Raw genomic sequence first — 23485 nt, forward strand, 5'->3', positions numbered from 1 at the left:
ATTCCAAACTTATCGTATGGTTGGAAATGAACTAGAAAGAGTCTTATGCCCTGTAAGAGCTCTTAAGTTCTATTTAAAACGAACTAAACCTTTACGAGGCCCGTCTGAAGCTTTATGGTGTTCAGTTAAGAAACCATCTTTGCCTATGTCAAAGAATGCTTTATCCTATTTTATCAGACTGTTAATACGAGAAGCTCATTCCCATCTGAATAAGGAAGACCAAGCTTTGCTGAAGGTAAGGACACACGAAGTTAGAGCTGTCGCAACTTCCGTGGCCTTTAAACAAAATAGATCTCTGCAAAGTATAATCGACGCAACCTATTGGAAAAGCAAGTCAGTGTTCGCGTCTTTTTATCTTAAGAATGTCCAGTCTCTTTACGAGAACTGCTACACTCTGGGACCATCCGTAGCAACGAGTGCAGTAGTGGGTGAGGGCTCAACCACTACAATTCCCTAATTCCATAACCTTTTTAATCTTTCTCTTGAAATGTTTTATTATTGTTTTTGGGTTGTCCGGAAGGCTAAGAAGCCTTTCGCATCCTACTTGATTTGGCGGGTGGTCAAAGTCATTTCTTGAGAAGCGCCTAGATTAGAGGTTTTGATGAGGTCCTGTTGTATGGGTTGCAACCCTTGATACTTCAGCTCCTAGGGGTCGCTCAGCATCCTAAGAGGATCGCGAGGCTCCGTAAGGAAGACGTACTTAAAAAGGCAGAGTAATTGTTCAAGTCGACTTCCTTACCAGGTACTTATTTATTTTATGTTTGTTATTTTGAATAACTGCTAAAATGAAATAAAAAATCCTTAGCTCATAATAATGTAAACAATTATTGCTGGTCTCTACCCACCCCCCTGGGTGTGATTCAGCTTATATAATCACCGGCTAAGTTTAATATTGAAAAATGTTCTTTTTATAATAAAATAAATTTTTGAATATACTTACCCGGTGATTATATATTAAAGGACCCTCCCTTCCTCCCCAATAGAGACCCAGTGGACCGAGGAGAAAATTGAGTTCTGTGTTTACATTGAGTACTGAGTACCTGCCCGACAGATGGCGCTGTTGATGTACACCCCCTACCTGCATAGCGATCGCTGGCGGATTTTTAACGTAGAGTTTTCTGTCGAGCAACAGAGTTGCAGCTTATATAATCACCGGGTAAGTATATTCAAAAATTTATTTTATTATAAAAATAACATTTTATTGGAATATGTATCTTACCAAGGATTAAAAACCTTTATGAAGAGTTACCATAATGTCATAATTTTTTAATATGATGTGTACTATTGGTCCAATAGGTTCCAAGACTAAAAGCTTTGTTTTTATTATCGTTGAGCTCCTTGGGCTCTGAATGCGAAATAGCAAAATGAGTTTGAGCAAGTATTTGGGTAAATTTTCATGTAAATTTGTGTGTAGTTGGTATAGAGCAATGGAATTTCCTTGTTCGCAGACTGAGTACTAAAGATAGCAAAAAGAAAGGTTGTAGTAGTTAGGCAGAACTCCTATGGAAAAAAAAGGAAAACAGAAAAGGGGGTGAGAATTGGGGAAAAAGGTAAAGAGCTGAATTATGTTTAAGTCAGTACTGTATAGAAGTGTTTCAGGCTGTCATTTCATTATTATGCCTACTAGCCAAGCTGCTCCCATACTCTGGAAAATATAGTGCTACAATCCCAAAGGCTTCAATAGGAAAAGCTGTCCTGTGCAGAAAGGATACAATACTGGGAAGTAAAAAAAATTACTTATAAAAGAGAAATGAAAAAATAAAACTATAACCAAATTGTTAAATGAATATTAGATAAACTATGCAACTGCAAGAAGACCAGTCTTGATCTGTTCAACAAAAATAACATTACCTGTTCTTTTCACCTTTTCATCTGTCCTCATACACCTGACAACACTAAGACTACCAAACAGTACTTCTTCACTCAAGGGGTTAACTACTCCACTGTAATTATTAAGTGGCTACTATCCTCTTGGTAAGGGTAGAAGAGACTTTAGCTATGGGAAGCAGATCTTCTAGACGGACACTTCAAAATCGAACCATTGTTCTCTAGTCTTGGATAGTGCCATAGCCTCTGTACCATGGTCTTCCACTGTCTTAGGTTAGAGTTTGCTTGCTTGAGGGTACACATGGGCATGCTCTTTCTGTCTTGTTTCTCTTCCTCTTGTTTTTATGAAGTATTTATAGTTTATATATGATGGATCTAATTTGATGTTAATTATCTTGAAACATTTTTATTTTTGATTGTCATTACTTCTCTTGGAGTTTATTTACTCTTTGTTTCCTTTCCTCACTGGGCTATTTTTCCCTGTTGGAGCCCTTGGGCTTATAGCATCATGCTTTTCCAACTAGGCTTGTAGCTTAGCTAGTAATAATAGTATAATAATAATAGTGAAGTGCCGTTCTGTGTCCTACGCATTGACGATCAGTCGCCTCCACCTCTCCATGTCTCTAGTCATTTGTATCACTTGATTTGGTGTATGATTACCCTCTGAGCCTACCACAATACTATACAGTATCACCAAATTTGAACTTTCTGATGTTCCCAGATCTATGTTCAGGAGATGGAATTGATGCAAAGAGAGTAGTATCATCTGCGTATGCACTACAGATGGAGTTGAGATTTCCATTCCGAAATGTGTTTACCACCCATGCTTTCTGGTGACATCTTCACATTAATGGCTAATTAATTTTCAAATAAATGATCTGTTTGTTCTTTGACACACAGCGTGCTTGTTGTTGCTTTTCACATTTCTACCAGGATATGAAAGAGGGTTTTTTTATTTACAAGGTTGTCATTTCATTGCAATTTCTCCTATTCTGTGTAATTCCCAATTATAATATTTCAGTGATTAGAGCTTGGGTAGTGCCATAGTCTCTGTACCGTGGTCTTCCACTGTCTTGGGTTGGAGTTCTCTTGCTTAAGGGTACACTCGGCCACACTGTTCTATCTAATTTATCTTCTTGTTTTGTTAAAGTTTTTCTAGTTTATATAGGAAATGCAGTATTTATTTTAATGTTACTGTTCTTAAAATATTTTATTTTTCCTTGTTTCCTTTCCTCACTGGGCTATTTTCCCTGTTGGAGCCCCTGGACTTATAGCATCCTGCTTTTCCAGCTAGGGTTGTAGCTTGGCAAGTAATAATAATAATAATAATCAAGTTTTCTATGCCACTGGCTCAGTTTTTTTATTTGGGAGTCAAGGAATTTCTGTTGATAGGGATGGATTATCTGTGCAACCAGTAAAGGTATTGTTATTAGGTAAATAGAATAATGAATTCTGTTGCCCTTAACTTGTTCCGCAGGAAAAATATTTTCCCTTCAGAGCTAGATATGGCCTTGATTTCACTGCTTGAGGGTGCACTCGGGCACACTTTCTTATTTCTCTTCCTTTTTTTTAAGCTTTTATAGTTTATATATGAAAGATCTATTTTAATGTTGTTAATGTTCTTAAAATATTTTATTTTAGTTGTTCATTGCTTCTCTTGTAATTTATTTTTTCCTGGTTTCCTTTCCTCTATGGGGTATTTGTCTCTGGAGCCCTTTGGGTTATAGCATCTTGCTTTTCAAACTAAGGTTGTAGCTTAGCTTGTAATAATACTAATAATAGAATTACAAACTGAAAGGGTTACAGATAAGGATGGACATATGGAGCTCAATATTTCTGGTAATACCCCAAGAACTGTTATGCTGACTTCAAACAACAACTAGTCCCAGTTAGTTGCCATCCACGTCAAAGAACTAACAGGCATGGGCCTTCGAGGGTGATTTTAACTACAATCATTGCCATTGACGAAGAAACCTATTATTGCTGGGAACATTGTCGGTACTTCTGGTCTTCTGATATATTATATAGCAGGTAAGAGAGGGAATTTAAGAGTGTTAGTTTCTTTACAAAACTTTTGAGCAGAGTAACAATTAAATTGCAAATAACTAAATGTATTTAGATAATTAGACCTAATTTTGATAGCAACAATGCAATATCCAGTTGCTGAAAGTTAATGTAATGATTTAGGCTTTCCTGACGAAACTGTCATGAGACAATGAGCTCTCTGTATTGCCTAACACCTGTTATACAAACTTATGATTAAAATATGATTGCTTGAAAGTTATTGCTTGGATGTCATGTATTAGTAAATTCTGACTTTTCAATATTAATCTTACCCGATAATCATGTAGCTGTCAACTCTGTTGCCCGACAGAAATCTACGGTCGGGATACGCCAGCGATCGCTATTCAGGTGGGGGTGTACACAACAGCGCCATCTGTGGTCAGGTACTCTAGTACTTCTTGTCAACACCACCTCAATTTTTCCTCTGTCGTGCCTCCGGCTAGACCTACATGGATACGCTGTTGATTCTGGAGTTATTGCTCACGATTTGGTGATGTATTTGCTCTAGAGTTTAGCCTTCGCTATTCAGGAAGCTATATCATTAGCTTAGCAAGTTTTTGGAATTAATTTGATTTAATTTTTGATTTAATTTTGGTACGAAGAGAGTATGAACTCTCTTTCACTTTTAAATGGCCGACCCTTCCCTTAGACGGAAGTGTTGGTGTCGAAGAGAGTATAGACTCTCTTAATTTTGCTTAACAAAGTTATAGATTTATTTTATATCTCTCCGCCTTTTATAGGCCTCTTTGATTAACTTCCTTTTATTATAAACTTATTAAAATTAATTTTTATATTTGTTTATATTCGACCTTTCCTAATAGTAGGCGGTCTTTTCTTGGAACCGAAGTTAATTAACATTGAGCCCGTCATTTCGTTTTTACCTGTTAACATATTATGCTATTTTAATGTTTTTGAAAGAATTTCTTTGATAGTCTTGTACTGTTTTCAAAGTTGAACTAACGTTTTGTTTTGTCTCTGCAGTTGTTGACGTTCAGAACGTTCAACTTGCGCTCTATCGTTACGATAGAGAGAGAGTCTATCACGGTGTCACGTTGCAGTAAGAGTAAACCGATTCTAGCGTTTTGTTCATTCTTTCTTAGCTTAAATGGTTTTAATTCTAATAAAGGAACTTTTTATTTGGGAAACCTTTCAGTTTTTTTTCCTTTAACAATAATATGTTTTAACGATATATATAATTGGGCTCTTCTCTCAGGTGCTAAGTCAAGAGAGAGAGAGAGAGAGATAGAGACGGAGGGAGAGAGAGGAGGATAAACGTTTCGTTCAAGCGGGTAACGTTGTTATCGTTTTTGCTCTTCTCCCTAGTCTCTTTAGGGGAAGAAGGTAAACGTTTCTAGAGTTTTATTCTTGTTCTCAGGCTTTATGCGGTGAGAGATTTTAAACGTAGTTTATTTGATCTAGTGTTTAGTCTCTTTTCCAGCCACTGAATTATTTATCTTTCATTATGTTTTTCTGTTACATTGTAATACTGTTTTCGCAATTACTAACTTTTAATGAAGGATAGAATTGCGTGTTTCAGGCACAAACCACTTAAAGTTTCGAGTTCAGTGAAATAAGTGCAAACAGAAAATCAAAAGTGATAAAGTGATAAGCGCATAGTGTTACAGTGTTGCGTTCGAGGGTTCGTCTGTTCGTGCCAGTTGTTCGCCTAGTCTGGGACCTCTTACAAGCTCCCAAGCCCAGGGGAGAAGTAATGTCGAAGGACTTATGGGTTCAGCAGGCCTTGATCGACGAACAGACGTTTCCCTCCGTGGTTTCGGGTGTAACCAACTCACGTAGCCGACGTGATCACCCCACCCACACAAAGACGAGAGAGCCCATTTATTCCTCGTCTGCGGAAGAGGTTTCTCGCAGAAACCATAGACCAAATCTTGCAGCTTTTAAGTGCAAGTCGGTCCCTTCCGCGCAAGTCCAACTCCTAGGTGGTGCCATTAGCACTGGGTCAGTTCGGACTTGCTGCAGTACGACAACTGCACACCTCCCAGAGAGGCAAGGTGGTATCGCAACAGACAGTAACTCCGTCTGTTGCCGCACCAGCTGTTTTAGACCCTCAGTTTCAACGGACAGTAGCTCCGTTTGTTGTTGTCTTTCTTAAACTCTAGTGGTCTATGCTGCTGACAATGCAGTCTCAGCTTGCGGTGTTGATGCAGGAGTTTCAGGCAGAGAAGGTTAACACACCTCCTCCTGCGAGCGCTCCTCCACCTCTACGCAGTCCAGCCTGCCAGACGTATGATGTTGAGGTTCCTCAAACTACCTCCATGCGTGAGCTGCCGCTTTGGGAGTTGCCAGATACCAGCTCTGTGCAGCAACCTCCACTTTCCTTGAGGCAGGAGCCTCTTGCCACGCGGCAACCTCCTCAACACTTGAGGCAGGAGCCTTATGCTTTGCAGCAACCTCCTCTACCCTTGAGGTAGGAGCCTCATGCGTTGCGACTACCTCCTCCATCCTCGAGGCAGCAACCTCTTGCGGTGCGACAACCTCCACCATCCTCGAGGCAGCAACCTCAACTCCACCTCTGCGCAGTCCACCCTGCCAGACGTATGATGTTGAGGTTCCTCAACCTACCTCCACGCGTGAGCTGCCGCATTGGGAGTTGCCAGATACCAGCGCTATGCAGCAACCTCTTGCGTTGCGGCAACCTCCACCATCCTTGAGGCAGCAACCTCAACTCTTGCGCAGTGGCGATTCTAAGACTCTGAAAGTGGGGGGGCCACTTCAGGGCCAATATAAATTTTGGGGGGGCATTTATTGTTGGTGGCTAGGTGGCACTCTGAAGACAATATTATGTCATTAATGAAATAACAAATGACAATAAGAACACCTCATTACTTTCATAACTTGCATTTGTAAAACATATACAGTGAACCCTCGTTTATCGCGGTAGATAGGTTCCAGTCGCGGCCGCGATAGGTGAAAATCCGCGAAGTAGTGACACCATATTTACCTATTTATTCAACATGTATATTCAGACTTTTAAAACCTTCCCTTGTACGTAGTACTGTTAACAAACTACCCTTTAATGTACAGAACACTTAATGCATGTACTACAGTACCCTAAACTAAAACAGGCACAAATATTAAAGGTGATTTTATATCATGCATTTCCTAAACATGCTAAAAAGCACGATAAAAAATGGCAACCAATGTTTTGTTTACATTTATCTCTGATCATAATGTAGAAACAAACTGGAGGTAGAGCTTTGCTTATTACCCAGACATATTTCCCATACTTTTCCCTTAGAACTACATCACATCTTCCTACTTTAGATATATAGATATATATATATATATATATATATATATATATATATATATATATATATATATATATATATATATATATATATATATATATATATATATATATACTGTATGTGTGTGTGTGTGTGTGTATATATATATATATATATATTTATATGTATACACATATACATACCTACATATATACATAAATACATGCATACATATATATATATATATATATATATATATATATATATATATATATATATATTACTGTATACATATGGGTTATGGAAAAAATCCGCGAAGTGGTGAATCCGCGATGGTCGAACCGCGAAGTAGCGAGGGTTCACTGTACATGTATGCCTACACAAACATTATGATAATGGAGGTTATTCGTATTACTTAAAAAAAAAAAAAAAAAAAAATATATATGTATTTCTTGCAATATATTTTTAACAAAATCGCAAAAATATGGCAAAAATATCTTCAAAACAAAAATGAATCATGAGTTATGAATGTAATGTAAATATTATGTTGATATTAAAACCCCATGCAAGCATGCATGAAGTAATGCAGTGTTGCCAACAGGGCGAGTTTCCCTTTCCTGAGGTGAGGTACCTCAACGCATGCGGCATAAGCCTCATCCCTTGCAGCTTGAGCCTCATCCCATGCAGCATGAGTCTCATACCATGCAGCATGAGCCTCATCCCATGCAGCATGAGCCGCACGCCATGCAACATGCTCTGCTTACCTTACAGCATGCTCTACATACAGCATGCTCTGCATACAGCATGCTCTGCATACAGCATGCTCTGCATACAGCATGCTCTGCATACCTTACCGCATGCTTCTCAGTCACACATCTTTGGTTGTTGCCAACTCACTAGACTGTCAAGCAGTTTCATAACGTTGCCTTCTAGTCTGCTGCTTTTGCACCAGTGAAACCCTCACTGAGAGAACTTAGCTTTTCTCGGATATGGTTCCTGTAGATGAGAAAGTGCTATTCTCCCTCCTTCTGATTTTCCCTTGAGGACTCTGTCATTTGGAGAGGAGCCTTTAGCTGCTTAGCCTCCTATGGACTTTTATTTAAGCATAGCATGCTTCCAGGGAGGGTAATGGTTCCACTTCAGTCGCTAACCCCGTCTGTTACCACACCTGCTCCCATAGACCTTGAGCTGTGTTGCAAGACATGCAGTCCAAGCTTAGTCCTTGTTAGAGGATTTTTTGTTTACGGAGTCAGTGTGTCACTGGGAAGACGTTCAACAACCAGCAGAAGTGACTTGTTGTGACGCAGTGCGGCAACCTCAGCAACCCGATAAGGAGTTGTCTGTACGACCCAGACAGTCTAGACAGCTTCGGGTTGTCACTGTACTTCCTCGCTTCCCCATGGTTGACAGTTCACAGACTGTGCAGCAGTACCATGATCTTGTGTCCGGCTCCGTCAGACGACTAGCTTTTAAGAGCTCCCACAAGTCGTCGCTGTCTGGAGATTCTCAGATGGACTATGGATCTGACCAAGGAACTGGGCCTCCTGGTCAATTTTGAGGAGTCCCAGCTCGTCCCATCCCAGACCATTGTCTACCTGGGTATGGATCTTCAGAGTCGAGCTTTTCGGGCTTTTCCGTCGGCCCCAAAGATATACTAAGCCCTAGATTGCATCCAGAGCATGCTGAGAAGGAACCGATGCTCAGTCAGGTAGTGGATGAGTCTAACAGGGACACTTTCATCGCTGGCCCTGTTCATCGAGTTAGGGAGACCCCACCTCCCCCCCTTCAGTATCATCTAGCGGCTCACTGGATAAAGGACATGACGCTAGAGACGATCTCAGTTCCTGTTTCCGAAGAGAGGAGGTCTACTCTCACGTGGTGAAAGAACAGCTTTCTTCTCAAGGAAGTCTACCTTTGGCTGTTCAGAAACCCGACCGCCGTCTCTTCTCTGACGCATCAGACACGGGCTGGGGTGCGACTTTGGACGGACAGGAATGCTCGGGAACATGGAATCAGGAGCTAAGGACACTTCACATCTATTGCAAGGAGCTGTTGGCGGTTCATCTGGCCTTGATAAACTTCAAGTCCCTCCAGCTTAACAAGGTGGTGGAGGTGGACTCTGACAACACCACAGCCTTGGCTTACATCTCCAAGCAGGGAGGGACTCATTCGTGGGAGTTGTTCTAGATCGCAAGGGACCTCCTCATCTGGTTAAAAGATCGAAAGCTCACGCTGGTAACGAGGTTCATTCAGGGCGATATGAATGTCATGGCAGATCGCCTTAGCCGGAAGGGTCAGGTCATCCCCACAGAGTGGACCCTTCACAAGAATGATGTTGGCAGCAGACTTTGGGCCCTGTGGGGTCAGCCAACCATAGATCTGTTCGCTACCTCGATAACCTAGAGGCTCCCGTTGTATTGTTCTCCGATTCCAGACCCAGCAGCAGTTCACGTGGATGCTTTTCTGCTGGATTGGTCCCATCTCGACCTGTATGCATTCCCGCCGTTCAAGATTGTCAACAGGGTACTTCAGAAGTTCGCCTCTCGCAAAGGGACACGGCTGACGTTGGTTGGCTCCGCTCTGGCCCGCGAGAGAATGGTTCATAGAGGTACTGCAATGGCTGGTCGACATTCCCAGGACTCTTCCTCTGGGAGTGGACCTTCTACGTCTACCTCACGTAAAGAAGGTACATCCAAACCTCCACGCTCTTCGTCTGACTGCCTTCAGACTTTCGAAAGACTCTCAAGAGCTAGGGGCTTTTCGAAGGAGGCAGCCAGAGCAATTGCCAGAGCAAGGAGGACATCCACTCTCAGAGTCTATCAGTCTAAAGGGGAAGTCTTCCGAAGCTGGTACAAGGCCAATGCAGTTTCCTCATCCAGTACCACTGTAACCCAGATTGCTGACTTCCTGTTACATCTAAGGAACGTAAGATCCCTTTCAGCTCCTACGATTAAGGGTTACAGAAGTATGTTGGCAGCGGTTTTCCGCCACAGAGGCTTGGATCTTTCCACCAACAAAGATCTACAGGACCCCCTTAGGTCTTTTAAGACCTCAAAGGAACGTCGGTTGTCCACTCCAGGCTGGAATCTAGACGTGGTCCTAAGGTTCCTTATGTCATCAAGATTTGAACCTCTCCAATCAGCCTCTTTTAAGGACCTCACATTAAAAACTCTTTTCCTCGTGTGCTTGACAACAGCTAAAAGAGTAAGTGAGATCCACGCCTTCAGCAGGAACATAGTTTTCACATCTGAAACGGCTACATGTTCCTTGCAGCTCGGTTTTTTTGCTAAAACGAGCTTCCTTCATGTCCTTGGCCTAAGTCGTTCGAGATCCCAAGCCTGTCCAACTTGGTGGGGGACGAACTGGAGAGAGTACTTTGCCCAGTTAGAGCTCTTAGGTACTATCTAAAAAGGTCATAACCTTTACGAGGACAATCAGAAGCCTTATGGTGTGCTATCAAGAAGCCTTCTCTTCCAAGGTCTAAGAACTCAGTTTCTTACCTATTCAGGCTCCTGATTAGGGAAGCACATTCTCATCTGAAGGAAGAAGACCTTGCTTTGCTGAAGGTAAGGACACATGAAGTGAGAGCTGTGGCTACTTCAGTGGCCCTCAAACAGAACCGTTCTCTGCAGAGTGTTATGGATGCAACCTATTGGAGAAGCAAGTCAGTGTTCGCATCATTCTATCTCAAAGATGTCCAGTCTCTTTACGAGAACTGCTACACCCTGGGACCATTCGTAGCAACGAATGCAGTAGTAGGCGGGGGCTCAGCCACTACATTCCCATAATCCCATAACCTTTTTAACCTTTCTCTTGAATACTTTTTATGGGTTGTACGGTCGGCTAAGAAGCCTTCCACATCCTTGTTGATTTGGCGGGTGGTCAATTCTTTCTTGAGAAGCGCCGAGGTTAAAGGTTGTGATGAGGTCCTTTAGTATGGGTTGCAGCCCTTTGTACTTCAGCACCTAAGAGTCGTTCAGCATCCTAAGAGGACCGCTACGCTCAGTAAGGAAGACGTACTTAATAAAGGCAGAGTAATGGTTCAAGTCGTCTTCCTTACCAGGTACTTATTTATTTTATGTTATTTTTGAATAACTAATAAAATAAAATACGGGATACTTAGCTTCTTGATTAACATGTACACTGGTTTTCACCCACCACCCTGGGTGTGAATCAGCTACATGATTATCGGGTAAGATTAATATTGAAAAATGTTATTTTCATTAGTAAAATAAATTTTTGAATATACTTACCCGATAATCATGATTTAATTGACCCACCCTTCCTCCCCATAGAGAACCAGTGGACCGAGGAAAAAATTGAGGTGGTGTTGACAAGAAGTACTAGAGTACCTGACCACAGATGGCGCTGTTGTGTACACCCCCACCTGAATAGCGATCGCTGGCGTATCCCGACCGTAGATTTCTGTCGGGCAACAGAGTTGACAGCTACATGATTATCGGGTAAGTACAGTGAACCCTCGTTTATCGCGGTAGATAGGTTCCAGTCGCGGCCGCGATAGGTGAAAATCCGCGAAGTAGTGACACCATATTTACCTATTTATTCAACATGTATATTCAGACTTTTAAAACCTTCCCTTGTACGTAGTACTGTTAACAAACTACCCTTTAATGTACAGAACACTTAATGCATGTACTACAGTACCCTAAACTAAAACAGGCACAAATATTAAAGGTGATTTTATATCATGCATTTCCTAAACATGCTAAAAAGCACGATAAAAAATGGCAACCAATGTTTTGTTTACATTTATCTCTGATCATAATGTAGAAACAAACTGGAGGTAGAGCTTTGCTTATTACCCAGACATATTTCCCATACTTTTCCCTTAGAACTACATCACATCTTCCTACTTTAGATATATAGATATATATATGTATATACTATATGTGTGTGTGTGTGTGTGTGTGTATATATATATATATTTATATGTATACACATATACATACCTACATATATACATAAATACATGCATACATATATATATATATATATATATATATATATATATATTACTGTATACATATGGGTTATGGAAAAAATCCGCGAAGTGGTGAATCCGCGATGGTCGAACCGCGAAGTAGCGAGGGTTCACTGTATATTCAAAAATTTATTTTACTAATGAAAATAACATATTTCATAAGCAAACATTTTAGAGGTAATATAGAGGCCAGTCGCATTTCCAATCAAATGCACACTATTGGTATACTGCACCAAGTAAATTGCTCAAAGGTTAGGTTATACATTTACAAAGGTAGTAGTGTACAATAAAGCTAATTGTATTATGTTCTGCTGATATAGGTTTTGCAATTAAATGATCTCTGTAGAAGTTATTTTTGTAAAGTAGATTTTATCCTGCTTTGATCTTACTGTATCACTTCCTCTTGTTATAAAATTGACTTGTTCCATAACTGAAATACAAACCACGCTATTTACATGGGGTAATTACTTCGGCGTAGCTGAATGACGAGCCATAAAAGTTTTAACGTGATTCTACTACCCCGCCGCTAGTTAGCAGGGGGGGGGTTAGGGAGGGGTAGCTAGCTAGCTACCCCCCCCCCCCTCTCACACACACCGGTGAAAGGCTTACTTTACTTTTGGCTCGGGAAGAGAACAGACCTGTCTGTGCTCTCCCTCGCTTTGACTGCCATAATTAATCTGTCTTTCTTGCTTTTTCTCTTCCGCAGTGTGATTGAAGTTGGCCTCTGCCGTTATGCATACTTGCCCCGGACTTCCTGGCCGCCCTTGTGGGACCTTTATGTCGGCGGTCGACACTGATCCCCACACCTTGTGTCCTCACTGTAGGGGCCAACAATGTGATAGCGGTAATGTACGTAATGAATGTAAGGAGTGGTCTACCTCCCAGTGGGAGTGGTTTGCCTGGGGCCGTAAGAAGGCCAAAAGGGATCTTTCTCCTTCAGAGGCTTCTCTGAAGAGAGAAAATTCCAGGACTTCTTTTTCCGTTGCCCTTTCCTCCTCCGAAGCTCCCTATGTCTAACAATGATTTGTTGCAGCTTTGGGCTTCCTTGGGGCTGCAGGGTTCGCCCTCCAAGGAAGCCCTGTTTGACATGATCAAACTGGGTGCAGCCGTCAAACAATCGCCAACTACAGGGGAGATAGATCCTCTGTCTGTGGTTGACGTTGTTGTGACGGAGACATCCCGTGGGTCTAGCCAAACTCCCGTTCCTGTGGCTGAGGTAGCTGACGGGTTAGACTCTCCCTCCGAACATCCTTCGAGGGAGGATCTAAGTCCCACGGTCTCTCCTGCCGGTGATTCTCCCCCTCGGGGGAGTTCACTTACAGAGACTCCTCTTCGGAGGCACATCGATGATCAGCTTGCTGATCCCACAGCCTCTCGTGGGCGTATAAGGTGGAAGGCTCGTCCTCCCCTTCGCCGTAGAGGCCTTCCTTCCCCTTACAAGGGGCTTAAGAGGCGCCTCTTCGGCTCGTCCTCACCACAGTCCTTTGCGGAGGAGACGACTCGCCGTTCACCAGTCCTGCCAGCTACCAACCTAGACCTCTCCGGGGATCGTTCACGATCACCTCCGGAGGATGGTCGTCCTTCGGGACATAGTGACCTGTCTCCCAGACCATCCACTTCCAGAGCTCCTGATGCGCGTGACGCGCCACCTGATACTGCCACTGCGCAGTCTCCGGGCCCTTCGGGGCTGAAGGGTCTTGAGCGCAAAACCGCGCCTCTTGTCCTCAAGCGCCAGGCTCCGCCTGAGCGCTCTCCTGTTGCTGACGCTGCTGTTCCTGACTTAGCGCCACGGCGCTCACCCTCACGCGTTCGCGCCACTGTTCCTGCAGGCACCCCCGTTATCTCGCGCCCTTCGGGGCCGCATCAGGTCACGGCGCGCCCGCGCGTTTGGCCGCCTTCCGCACCGGCTCCTGCTCGCCATCGCCTACGCGCTCTCGCGACCATGCTCCTGCTCCAGCTGCTGCGCGCTCACGCGCCCGCTCTATCACCAGCGCGCCATCGCTCCATCGATACTGTATCCCCGCCTGCGAGTCCTTGCGCCCGCCCCCGCCCGCGCGGATGCGAGATTCCAGTATCGCGCCACCCATTCACGCGCGACCCTGACCAGGGCCCGGCACACGAGCCCCAGCGTGAGGGCTGCCAGGCGGACAGTTCGTCGTCTCGTTCCCCTCCCCGCAAGCGCAGACCAGCGCGCTCGCCGGAGGAGGGCCGCTTCCCGGACAGGTCTAGGGACTCTTCTCTTTCAGCCCTACAGGCGAACCCTCGTTTGTCGACTCCTGCTAGGGATCCCTCGATCCCCTTCCCTCCAGAGGGGGTGTCTGACAGCGCAACTGTCAGCCAGCAGCCCTGGTTTGGCACCCTAGTCAGAGCCCTCGTGCAGGCTATTAAGCCCGCCCTCTCTGACTCGGGCCACAAACCAGCGGCAGCTTCCTCCCCCCTGAAGAGGAAGAGAGTAGTCTCTCCCGTGGAACCTCCTCCGAGGCCTATTCTGTCTCCTCGCAGATCCTTGCGCAAGGCTCCTTCTCCCCCCCCCAGACCTTTTCTCCCTCCCCTGCAAAGGAGGATTACCCCTCCTCAGGAGAGTCGGATGAGCCGGACCACTCCCCCATCGCACCAATGGGGGAGGCTCCGCTTCTCCGAGAAGTCGTCTCGTCCAGAGGTGGAGAAGAGCCTGCCCCTTCACTGCTCGAGTCCTGTATCCCACCCAGGAGGGTGCCTAAGGATTCTAAGACGATTCCCAAATCGTCAGCGAGGATCAGGCAGGAACCGTCTAGAGCCGTGGAGGATATCCACGTGTCCCCCCCGGAAGAGCCACTGGGGACGAGAGACTTCGCTGCCAGTCCTTCGGGAGGAGAGCTCCAGGAGTCAGAACACGCGTTCTGGCAAGTTCTGACCCTCATGAGGAACCTCAATGGGATCCCGGACCCTGAGGTCCCACCTCGCGAAGGGAAGGACATGGTCCTGGACTGCGTCTATGGCACCCAGAAAACCTCTAGGGCCAGTGCAGCTTTGCCCTGGTCTCAGGGGATGAAGAGTGCCAGGGACAAGGTCGAGGGCCAGCTAGGGTTAGCAATCCCCCTGCATGTCCACCAGTGGGGGGTTGCCTACAGAGTTGCGCGACAAGGTGACAGCAACTCGGGGCGGATGCCTGGACGATCTTCGTGATCACTCTAGGTTATTGCGTCCCGTTCACAGCCTCTCTACCTCCCCTGACAGCGAATCCAGTGTCGTTGAGCTCTTCTGCCATGGGATCGGCAAAAGGGCAGGCCCTCCGGGCAGAAGTCCAGACCATGTTGAAGAAGGACGCTCTCCAGGAGGTTGTAGACGGGTCCCCAGGCTTCTTCAGTCGACTCTTTCTTGTGAGAAAGGCGTCTGGAGGCTGGAGACCAGTCATCAACCTCTCGACCCTGAACGGGTTTGTCAAGCAGACTCCGTTCAGCTTGGAGACGGCGGACACGGTCAGACTTGCGGTGAGACCACTAGACTTCATGTGTACACTGGACCTAAAGGACGCGTACTTCCAGATCCCAATCCATCCATCTTCAAGGAAGTACCTAAGATTTTGCCTAGACAACAAGATCTACCAGTTCCAGGTGCTGTGTTTCGGTCTCTCCACACCCCCTCAGGTGTTCACCAGAGTATTCACCATCATCTCTTCGTGGGCCCACAGGATCGGCATCCGTCTCCTTTGATATCTGGACGACTGGCTGATCCTAGCGGACTCGGAGGCAACCCTTCTTCACCACCGCGACAAACTCCTCGAAGTTTGCCAGGATCTAGGGATCATGGTAAATCTCGAGAAGTCCTCCCTGCAGCCCTCTCAGAAACTGGTATATCTAGGCATGGTCATAGACACCAATCTCCACAAAGCCTTCCTATCAGACGAAAGGATAGCAAGGCTGAGGAAGGTTGCGAGACCTTTCCTCAATCGAGACGAACTCCCAGCCCAATCGTGGCTTCGTCTCCTCGGCCACCTCTCCTCCCTGACCCGTCTCGTTCCCAACAGTCGCCTCAGGATGAGATCCCTCCAGTGGCGACTCAAGTCTTGGTGGAGTCAAGGACACGACTCCCCGGACACCTTGATCCCTATGGGACCTGCGGAACGGGCGGACCTCAGTTGGTGGGTGGCAGACGAGAATCTACGAAAGGGAGTGGATCTTCTCGTCCCTTCCCCAGATTTGATGCTGTTCTCGGACGCATCAAACAAAGGGTGGGGGGCCCACGTTCTGAGCCACAGGACCTCAGGCCTGTGGTCAGAATCAGAAAAGTACCTTCACATAAACCTGCTAGAAATGAAGGCCGTATTCCTGGCACTTCAGAAGTTCCACCAAGTCCTGGCGGGCCACTCTGTGGTGGTGATGAGCGACAACACCACGGTGGTGGCTTATATCAACAAGCAGGGAGGTACCTTTTCGGAACAGCTATCCCATCTTGCAGTAGAGATACTGAGATGGTCCGAAGTCCACTCGATTTCACTAGCGGCTCGCTTCATTCCGGGCAAAAAGAATGTGCTCACCGACAGTCTGAGCAGAGCAACGCAGATAGTGAGTACCGAGTGGTCTTTGGATCCTCAGATAGCCAACAAAGTCCTGACTTTGTGGGGTTCCCCGACAGTGGATCTGTTCGCTACGGCGCTGAACACCAAGCTCCCGCTGTACTGCTCCCCAGTCCCGGACCCCAAGGCTCTCTGGCAGGATGCCTTCCAACAACGGTGGGACAACGTCGATGTGTACGCCTTTCCCCCGTTCTGTCTGATGAGGAGGGTACTCAACAAGACCAGAACATCGGTCAATCTCTCAATGACCTTGATAGCTCCACTATGGCGTCATGCAGAGTGGTTCCCGGACCTTCTGCAACTCCTCACGAAGATTCCGAGGGAGCTCCCTCCACACACGAGCTACTCAAACAACCACACTCCAACATCTACCAAAAAGCCGTAGCTTCGCTTTGACTTCACGTCTGGAGACTATCCAGCATCTCCTCACAGAGAGAGGATTTTCGTAACAAGTTGCGAACAGGATGTCTGGCCACATGCGCAAGTCATCCGCAGGAGTCTACCAGGCGAAGTGGCGGGTTTTCTGTGGTTTATCTGCGGGAGGAATTGCGCCTTTCAGTCTCGGCAGTGAAAGGCTATCGCTCAGCCTTAAGTCTTGCCTTCAGGCTTAAAGGAATGGACATTTCCTCCTCACTGGAACTTTCTCTTCTCATACGGAGTTACGAACTTACCTGCCCTCAGTCGGAAGTGAGACCTCCTCCTTGGCACGTGGTTCGAGTTCTCAGGTCTCCTAAGAGACCTCCCTACAAACCATTACGCCAGGCTTCTGATCGCCACCTTACCTGGAATACAGTAAGGTGTTCCTGCTAGCTTTGGCCTCGGCCAAGCGAGTCAGTGAGCTTCATGGTCTCTCGTACGACGTCGCCCATTCAAGGGGATGGGGGGAGGTAACGTTCAGCCTCGTCCCTGAGTTTTTTGCCAAGACTCAGAACCCGGGAGTGCCGGACCCAAGGTTCGACTCCTTCCGGGTTTCGAGTCTCCGTTCTGTAACAGATGACCCAGACCATCTCCTACTGTGCCCAGTCAGGAGTCTGAGGTTGTATCTTAAAAGAACAGCTGCAGTTCGCCCCCAGGTGCGAGCTTTGTTCGTGAGCACTGGGGAAACGAAGAGGAGGGTCACCAGAAATACCATCTCGGCCTGGATTTGCAAGATAATACATCTGGCCTTGAATCCTGACCCTCCTCCGTCACGTCGCCCTAGAGCGCATGGCGTCAGGGGCGTGGCTACGTCCCTGGCCTTCAAGAAGAACTTTTCAGTGACGCAGGTCCTGCAAGCTGGGGTGTGGAAGCGTCAGACCACCTTCACGGCCCACTACCTGCAAGACGTGACACACAGGAGGCTCGATACATTCTCTATCGGCCCTGTGGTGGCTGCACAACAGCTGGTCTAACCTCAGGCTCCTTATTGGACAAGTAGCAGAAGGTTGAGGGCATTGTTACCCGGTTTTAGTCTGCGTGAATGAAAAGATCTGCCTGGCCCTTATTCTTTTCTTCATCCTCTCCTCCCTTTGAGAAAGCAGCATCCTGGGTCCTTTGCACAGCTGATCTCGAAGCTCTGCAGGTAAGCCATGCTTCCTTGTGTTCCTAGTATTAAGATGTAATACTGTCATGTCCCCATACCCTGACGAGGTGGTATTGGGAGAGTCCTAGCCTAGATTTCCATCTGAAGAACTCCAGGTCCCTAGGACGAGTCACTTCTCACCTTCACACACACAGCTTACGTAGGCCGCAGCAGTTTCACAACTGCCAGGGGGAGCAGGGACCTTTCACCCCTTGAGTTCGTACAAACTCGGGTTCGGGGTCCCCGGGCAAGCCAAAGCCAGTATGGCAGGGTACTTACCACCCTTCCTAAGGGTTAAGTCACCCCATGTAAATAGCGTGGTTTGTATTTCAGTTACGGAACAAATGACAAATTCGTAGATAATTTGTATTTTTCCTAACTATACAAACCTTAGCTATTTACACATGTGCCCGCCAGCCCTGTCCCCCAAGATAAGTCCTACCTCTTAAGTAAAGTGAGCCTTTCACCGGTGTGTGTGAGGGGGGGGGGGTAGCTAGCTACCCCTCCCTACCCCCCGCTAACTAGCGGCTGGGTAGTAAACCCTTGTTAAAACTTTTATGGCTTGTCATTCATCTAAGCCGAAATAATTACCCCATGTAAATAGCTAAGGTTTGTATAGTTAGGAAAAATACAAATTATCTACAAATTTGTTATATTTCATAGAATTTATTTCACGATTCCTGTGGAATACCCTGCACTTTACTAATATTTTGAAATCATAAAGATAAGTAATATTGTAAACACTTCTATTGGGTTATGATATAAGGTTTGCTAAAGCTTTTCGTTTCACTCACCACAGGTTAATGTTTTCAAAATGGCAAACAACAATACATCAAAGTCAAGCAAGAAAAACAAGAAAAGTTCAAAGAATCCAAGCGCAGATCTTTGTGTTAAAGTTAATTTTACTCCTTCTGAGTCATTGAAATGTAAGTTCCTGCCCAGTTTATTTTGTGTACACAAGTAATACCACTCGTCATATTAGTTTATGTATGAAAGATATATTTTAATGTTGTAACTGATCTTAAAAGTGTTTGAAAATTATTGTTCCTTACTTGTCTTGTACCTTGTTTATTTCTTTGTTTCCTTTCTTCACTGGGTTACTTTATACTGTTGGAGCTCTTGGGCTTATAGCATCCTGCTTTTCCAACTAGGATTGTAGCTCAGCTAGTAATAATAATAATAATGCGTTAGTACTGACTTTACGTCGCTCGTCCTTAGGTATTAGAGTCAAAAATTAAATTCGTGATATGCTGTTTTACTCGACCTTACGTTGGTCTCTACTTCGTACAATAACGATGATGTATTTGACTGTACAGTAAATGTACTTTACATAAAAGCTTATTAATATGGTTATCTGGTTTTTATAAAAGGAAAGCAGGGTGTAATTATTTTTTCAAGTTCAATGCATGTATAGGGAACTCGCAAATCACTTTATAAAGGAAAATCTGACCCACATCGAAAATAGACTCATGTCTAGTCTCTTAGAACCAATGAACGATGTAGGGCGCAGTATTTTTTACTGTATAGGATATTCTTCTATATGGAAATGATATCCTTGCCTTAGTTTGTACAATACTGGGATAAGTTTTTATTTTGTTGGTAGTACTCCCCATTATAAGTTCTCCCAGTGTGGTTATGTTATCAATTTTGGACTGAAACTTGGTACATAGGAATCCTTTTTTTTGTTTAGATTTCCGTCTTTTAAGTTACATTGATATCATAGAATTGATTAATTAATTTAAATGAGAGTTTAATGCACAGTTGTAGTACTTAATATTCAAACTGTTTGTAGGAAACATTGAAGTAAAGGTAGAATGTTAAAGATTAAAAGAGGACAAATTTTCACAAGAATGTACTCAAGTTGATAAGTAGATTGAAAGAAAAGTAAAATTTTTCTCTAGGTAAACTAGTCTTTCACTATTGCAAGGAAATTGATAACAAAAATATTGCTGAGTTGATACACATTAAACCTTTTAGTCAGCAAAGACAAGATTTATAGTAGATCACAGTATTTGTACCTTGTTTGATATGTTTAGAAGACTTTGGAATGCTGTTCATTTGTTTAGAAATTTGGAATAAGATTATCTGATCATTGAATGATATGTCACAGTTAGGTTTCTCTAAGTTATTTAATTATAAGTCCTCCCAAATCTTGCACAATAATAGCAGAGTTGCCAATAAAGTTGGCACTTCACTATCTATCCCGTAAGGTTATTTGGTTTGGTTAAGATATTTAATGATGATAAATTCTTTGATAGTATTTCTCCCTCCTAAAGTAAACCAAAATCAGTTCTTGTCCATACAAAGCTTGACCCTTATTAAAGCTTCATTTCCTTAGTCTTGAGGCATTATCCTTATAGTCAAAGCTTGATGATCTTTCAACAGTTTCAAGATTGTTGATGAATTGTAAAACTTTGAAAGATGAAGATTATCATCAAACTATGTATTAAAGAAAGTAAAATACCCACAGATTTGCAAGGAATTTTATGGTACAATGCACTATTTCATGAATTCAGAACCCTGTTATTAATTTTTTTATTACTGTACCTATGTGTATAGTATTTTAAAGGTAATATGTACATATTGATAAACGGATTATATTTTTGTGACATATTGTATAACTCAAAGGCCTGAATTTATATTTGAATCTTACGCTGAAAATTTTGTTTCCAGCTAAAACCAGAGATAAGATTCGAAGCATCAGATCTCTGACGGTTGTTGTGCTACCTGCTGTAGCCAGTGAGCAAGGCTTTCAAGAACTTCAGTTTGTCAAGATTTCAGCCGGTGACAGGTCACAGCCAGCTCTTCTTGTTATCGATGGCAAGATTGCACAGAATGTATCTATTGTTAGTGAAAGTAAGTTTGTTGTACTGTTGTTTTTTTTTAATTTGACATGATATATAGTAGTTTTTAAATGGTAGATGGGACCATGCAATTGCTTTATTCTAGATTTATGTTAACTTGCATGACAGAATGACGATTACAAAAAAATATTTCCCCTAATTAACCCTTTTATCCCCAAAGGACATACTGGTACGTTTCACAAAACACATCCCTTTACCCCCATGGACGTACTGGTACGTCCCTGCAAAAAAATGCTATTTACAATTTTTTTTTTTTTTTATAATTTTTTTGAGAAAATTCAGGCATTTTCCATGAGAATAAGACCAACCTGACCTCTCTATGACGAAAATTAAGGCTGTTAGAGCAATTTGAAAAATATATACTGCAAAATGTGCTTGAATGAAAAATAACCCCTGGGGGTTAAGGGTTGGAAATTTCCAAATAGGGTTAATTCAGTATTTTTTAAATGTTTTGGTATGGTTCTGTAGTATCACTGTTGCCAAGTCCAAGCTTGATATTATATACCCAGAATGATTTAGAACAACATTGATTAAACTACTGGTCATTCATATACAGTATTCATACTTTTACTTTCTGTGATAGATAGTGTATTTTGAGTGCTGTCTTGTAGTGGTGGACATCTTAAGACTATGTATCTTTATTGTGATTTATGCTTTAGACAAAATTATTGTGATTTTGATTTGTTCTTCTAGAGCAGTGATTCCAAAATATTTTCAGGCTGGCTCCCCCTTGGCTTCCTGATGGAGTCCTTAGCCTTCTCTTGTTCCACTTTTAACAATCTAGCAGAGATATGCAATTGTGTATAATTCTAATATCAAATTTATTATCTATAAACTGTATAGGAGTTTCTTTGCCTTAGTGTTTAGGACATCTATTTTCATAAAGATTTTGTATAAAAAAAAAGCTATTCCTTAAATGCTCTTAATGCCACCCTGCGGCCCCCAACTACAGCTTTAGTCTTACCCCGCTCCCTAGTTGGTTGGTTCCGCTCATTTTGGGAACCACTATTCTAAAGGATCGCATTGTGTTATCGTATTGTAAGATGTATATGCATTTGTAAAACTAGATTGTACGTTAAAAGTGTACTTGCGCATATCAAATCTTGGTCATTGTATGACACTGCTGTTATTTATTAAGAAGAGATAAAATCTAACTTTTCAGGATTTTAAATGTCTGGAACGTAATTTGATTCTCATTCTAGGTCATTCAGATTTGCCTTTTCAAGAAGGTGAGGAAATTACCATTACATCTCCTTGTCTCAGACTGATAGCAGAGGAAGTTATATTGGTGCCCATATCTCATAAAGAGATCGGTGACTCGCCTTCATTCACAGAGCATCTGAAGCAACAGCTTATTCTAAAAAGCTTTGTTATTCAGACGGAAAGTTTCTTAATTATCCAATACTTGAGTCAAGACATAATCCTGAAAGTAGTGTCTATAAAGCACTTCGGGTCAGATGCTCTGGACTGCCAACACGTGCCCGCTGAATGTATCTGGCAAACTCGTATGATTTTTGAAAGTCAGTCGAGAACGTCTGATGGTAAAAAGAAACACGAAGTAACGTTTAGTGATGTAGGAGGTTACAAGATGGAAATAGATAATCTAAAGCAGGAAATAAACAGGTTGTTTTCCATAGAGAAGTCTATGGTTAAAGCAGTTAAAGGCATACTGATAAGTGGACCTGCAGGTTGTGGAAAAAGTCTAATTGGGAAAGCATTAAAAACTGAATATAAAGATAAGTTTGTCAGCATCGACTTGGATTCTACCAAAAGCAAATTCCAAGGGGAAACTGAGATGAATTTAAGACAGCAATTTTCCAGGGCAGCAAACAGGTAATAAACACATTCTTAACAGTTTCAGCTCATGTTTTTAATATAATTTATTAGATGTTTTTTCATAATATTTTGCTAGGGTATATTTTTATCATTTAGTGGAAGGAATACGGAGTGTAACTGAATTGTAGTTTTGCTATTGAGTGGTACTTGAAAAGAAAAGAAAATAAATTCATATTGAGATTAATGTAGACAGATATACAATTATCCTATACTTCAAGGAATTTTTGTGTAGATTAAGGGTATGCTTAATTAAATTTACATTACCTTTTTTGCATACATATTGTGAAATTGAGGCTCTAGCTCCAAGAGCAGCTTGTTCTGATAAAATACTGGAGTTTTGGAAAGGTCTGGGAGTTGGTACATCTTCTCTCAACAATGTATCTTCATACTTGTTCCACACGAGTTCAAACCCTCATCCTTTAAATATGGGAGTAAACACCAGCATCACTCATCTGACTGGGTAAACAAAACCATCCTGTGTGGGAGTCTAGCTTGAGTGTATGAGAGGGGGGGTGTTTACCCCAT

The 23485-nt window shown here is 43.4% G+C and overlaps 1 protein-coding gene across 3 annotated transcripts in view; it reads left to right on the forward strand.

The window, feature by feature from the left end:
- Nucleotides 1-23485, forward strand: part of LOC137627859 (zinc finger protein 277-like) — a 75066-nt gene that overhangs the window by 28520 nt on the left and 23061 nt on the right. Inside the window, exons 2-5 of one of the 3 annotated variants that reach the window (XM_068359282.1) lie at nucleotides 3626-3858; nucleotides 19060-19186; nucleotides 20934-21116; nucleotides 22327-22957. In XM_068359282.1, the coding sequence (XP_068215383.1) occupies nucleotides 19075-19186; nucleotides 20934-21116; nucleotides 22327-22957 (926 nt within the window). In that variant the 5' untranslated portion in view covers nucleotides 3626-3858; nucleotides 19060-19074. The remainder of the gene's footprint in view (nucleotides 1-3625; nucleotides 3859-19059; nucleotides 19187-20933; nucleotides 21117-22326; nucleotides 22958-23485) is intronic. The other 2 variants (XM_068359281.1, XM_068359284.1) reach the window with 2 other exon arrangements.

The sequence above is a fragment of the Palaemon carinicauda genome, chromosome 35 (assembly GCF_036898095.1).
Source record: "Palaemon carinicauda isolate YSFRI2023 chromosome 35, ASM3689809v2, whole genome shotgun sequence".
In the NCBI taxonomy this organism is placed as follows: Eukaryota; Metazoa; Arthropoda; class Malacostraca; order Decapoda; family Palaemonidae; genus Palaemon; species Palaemon carinicauda.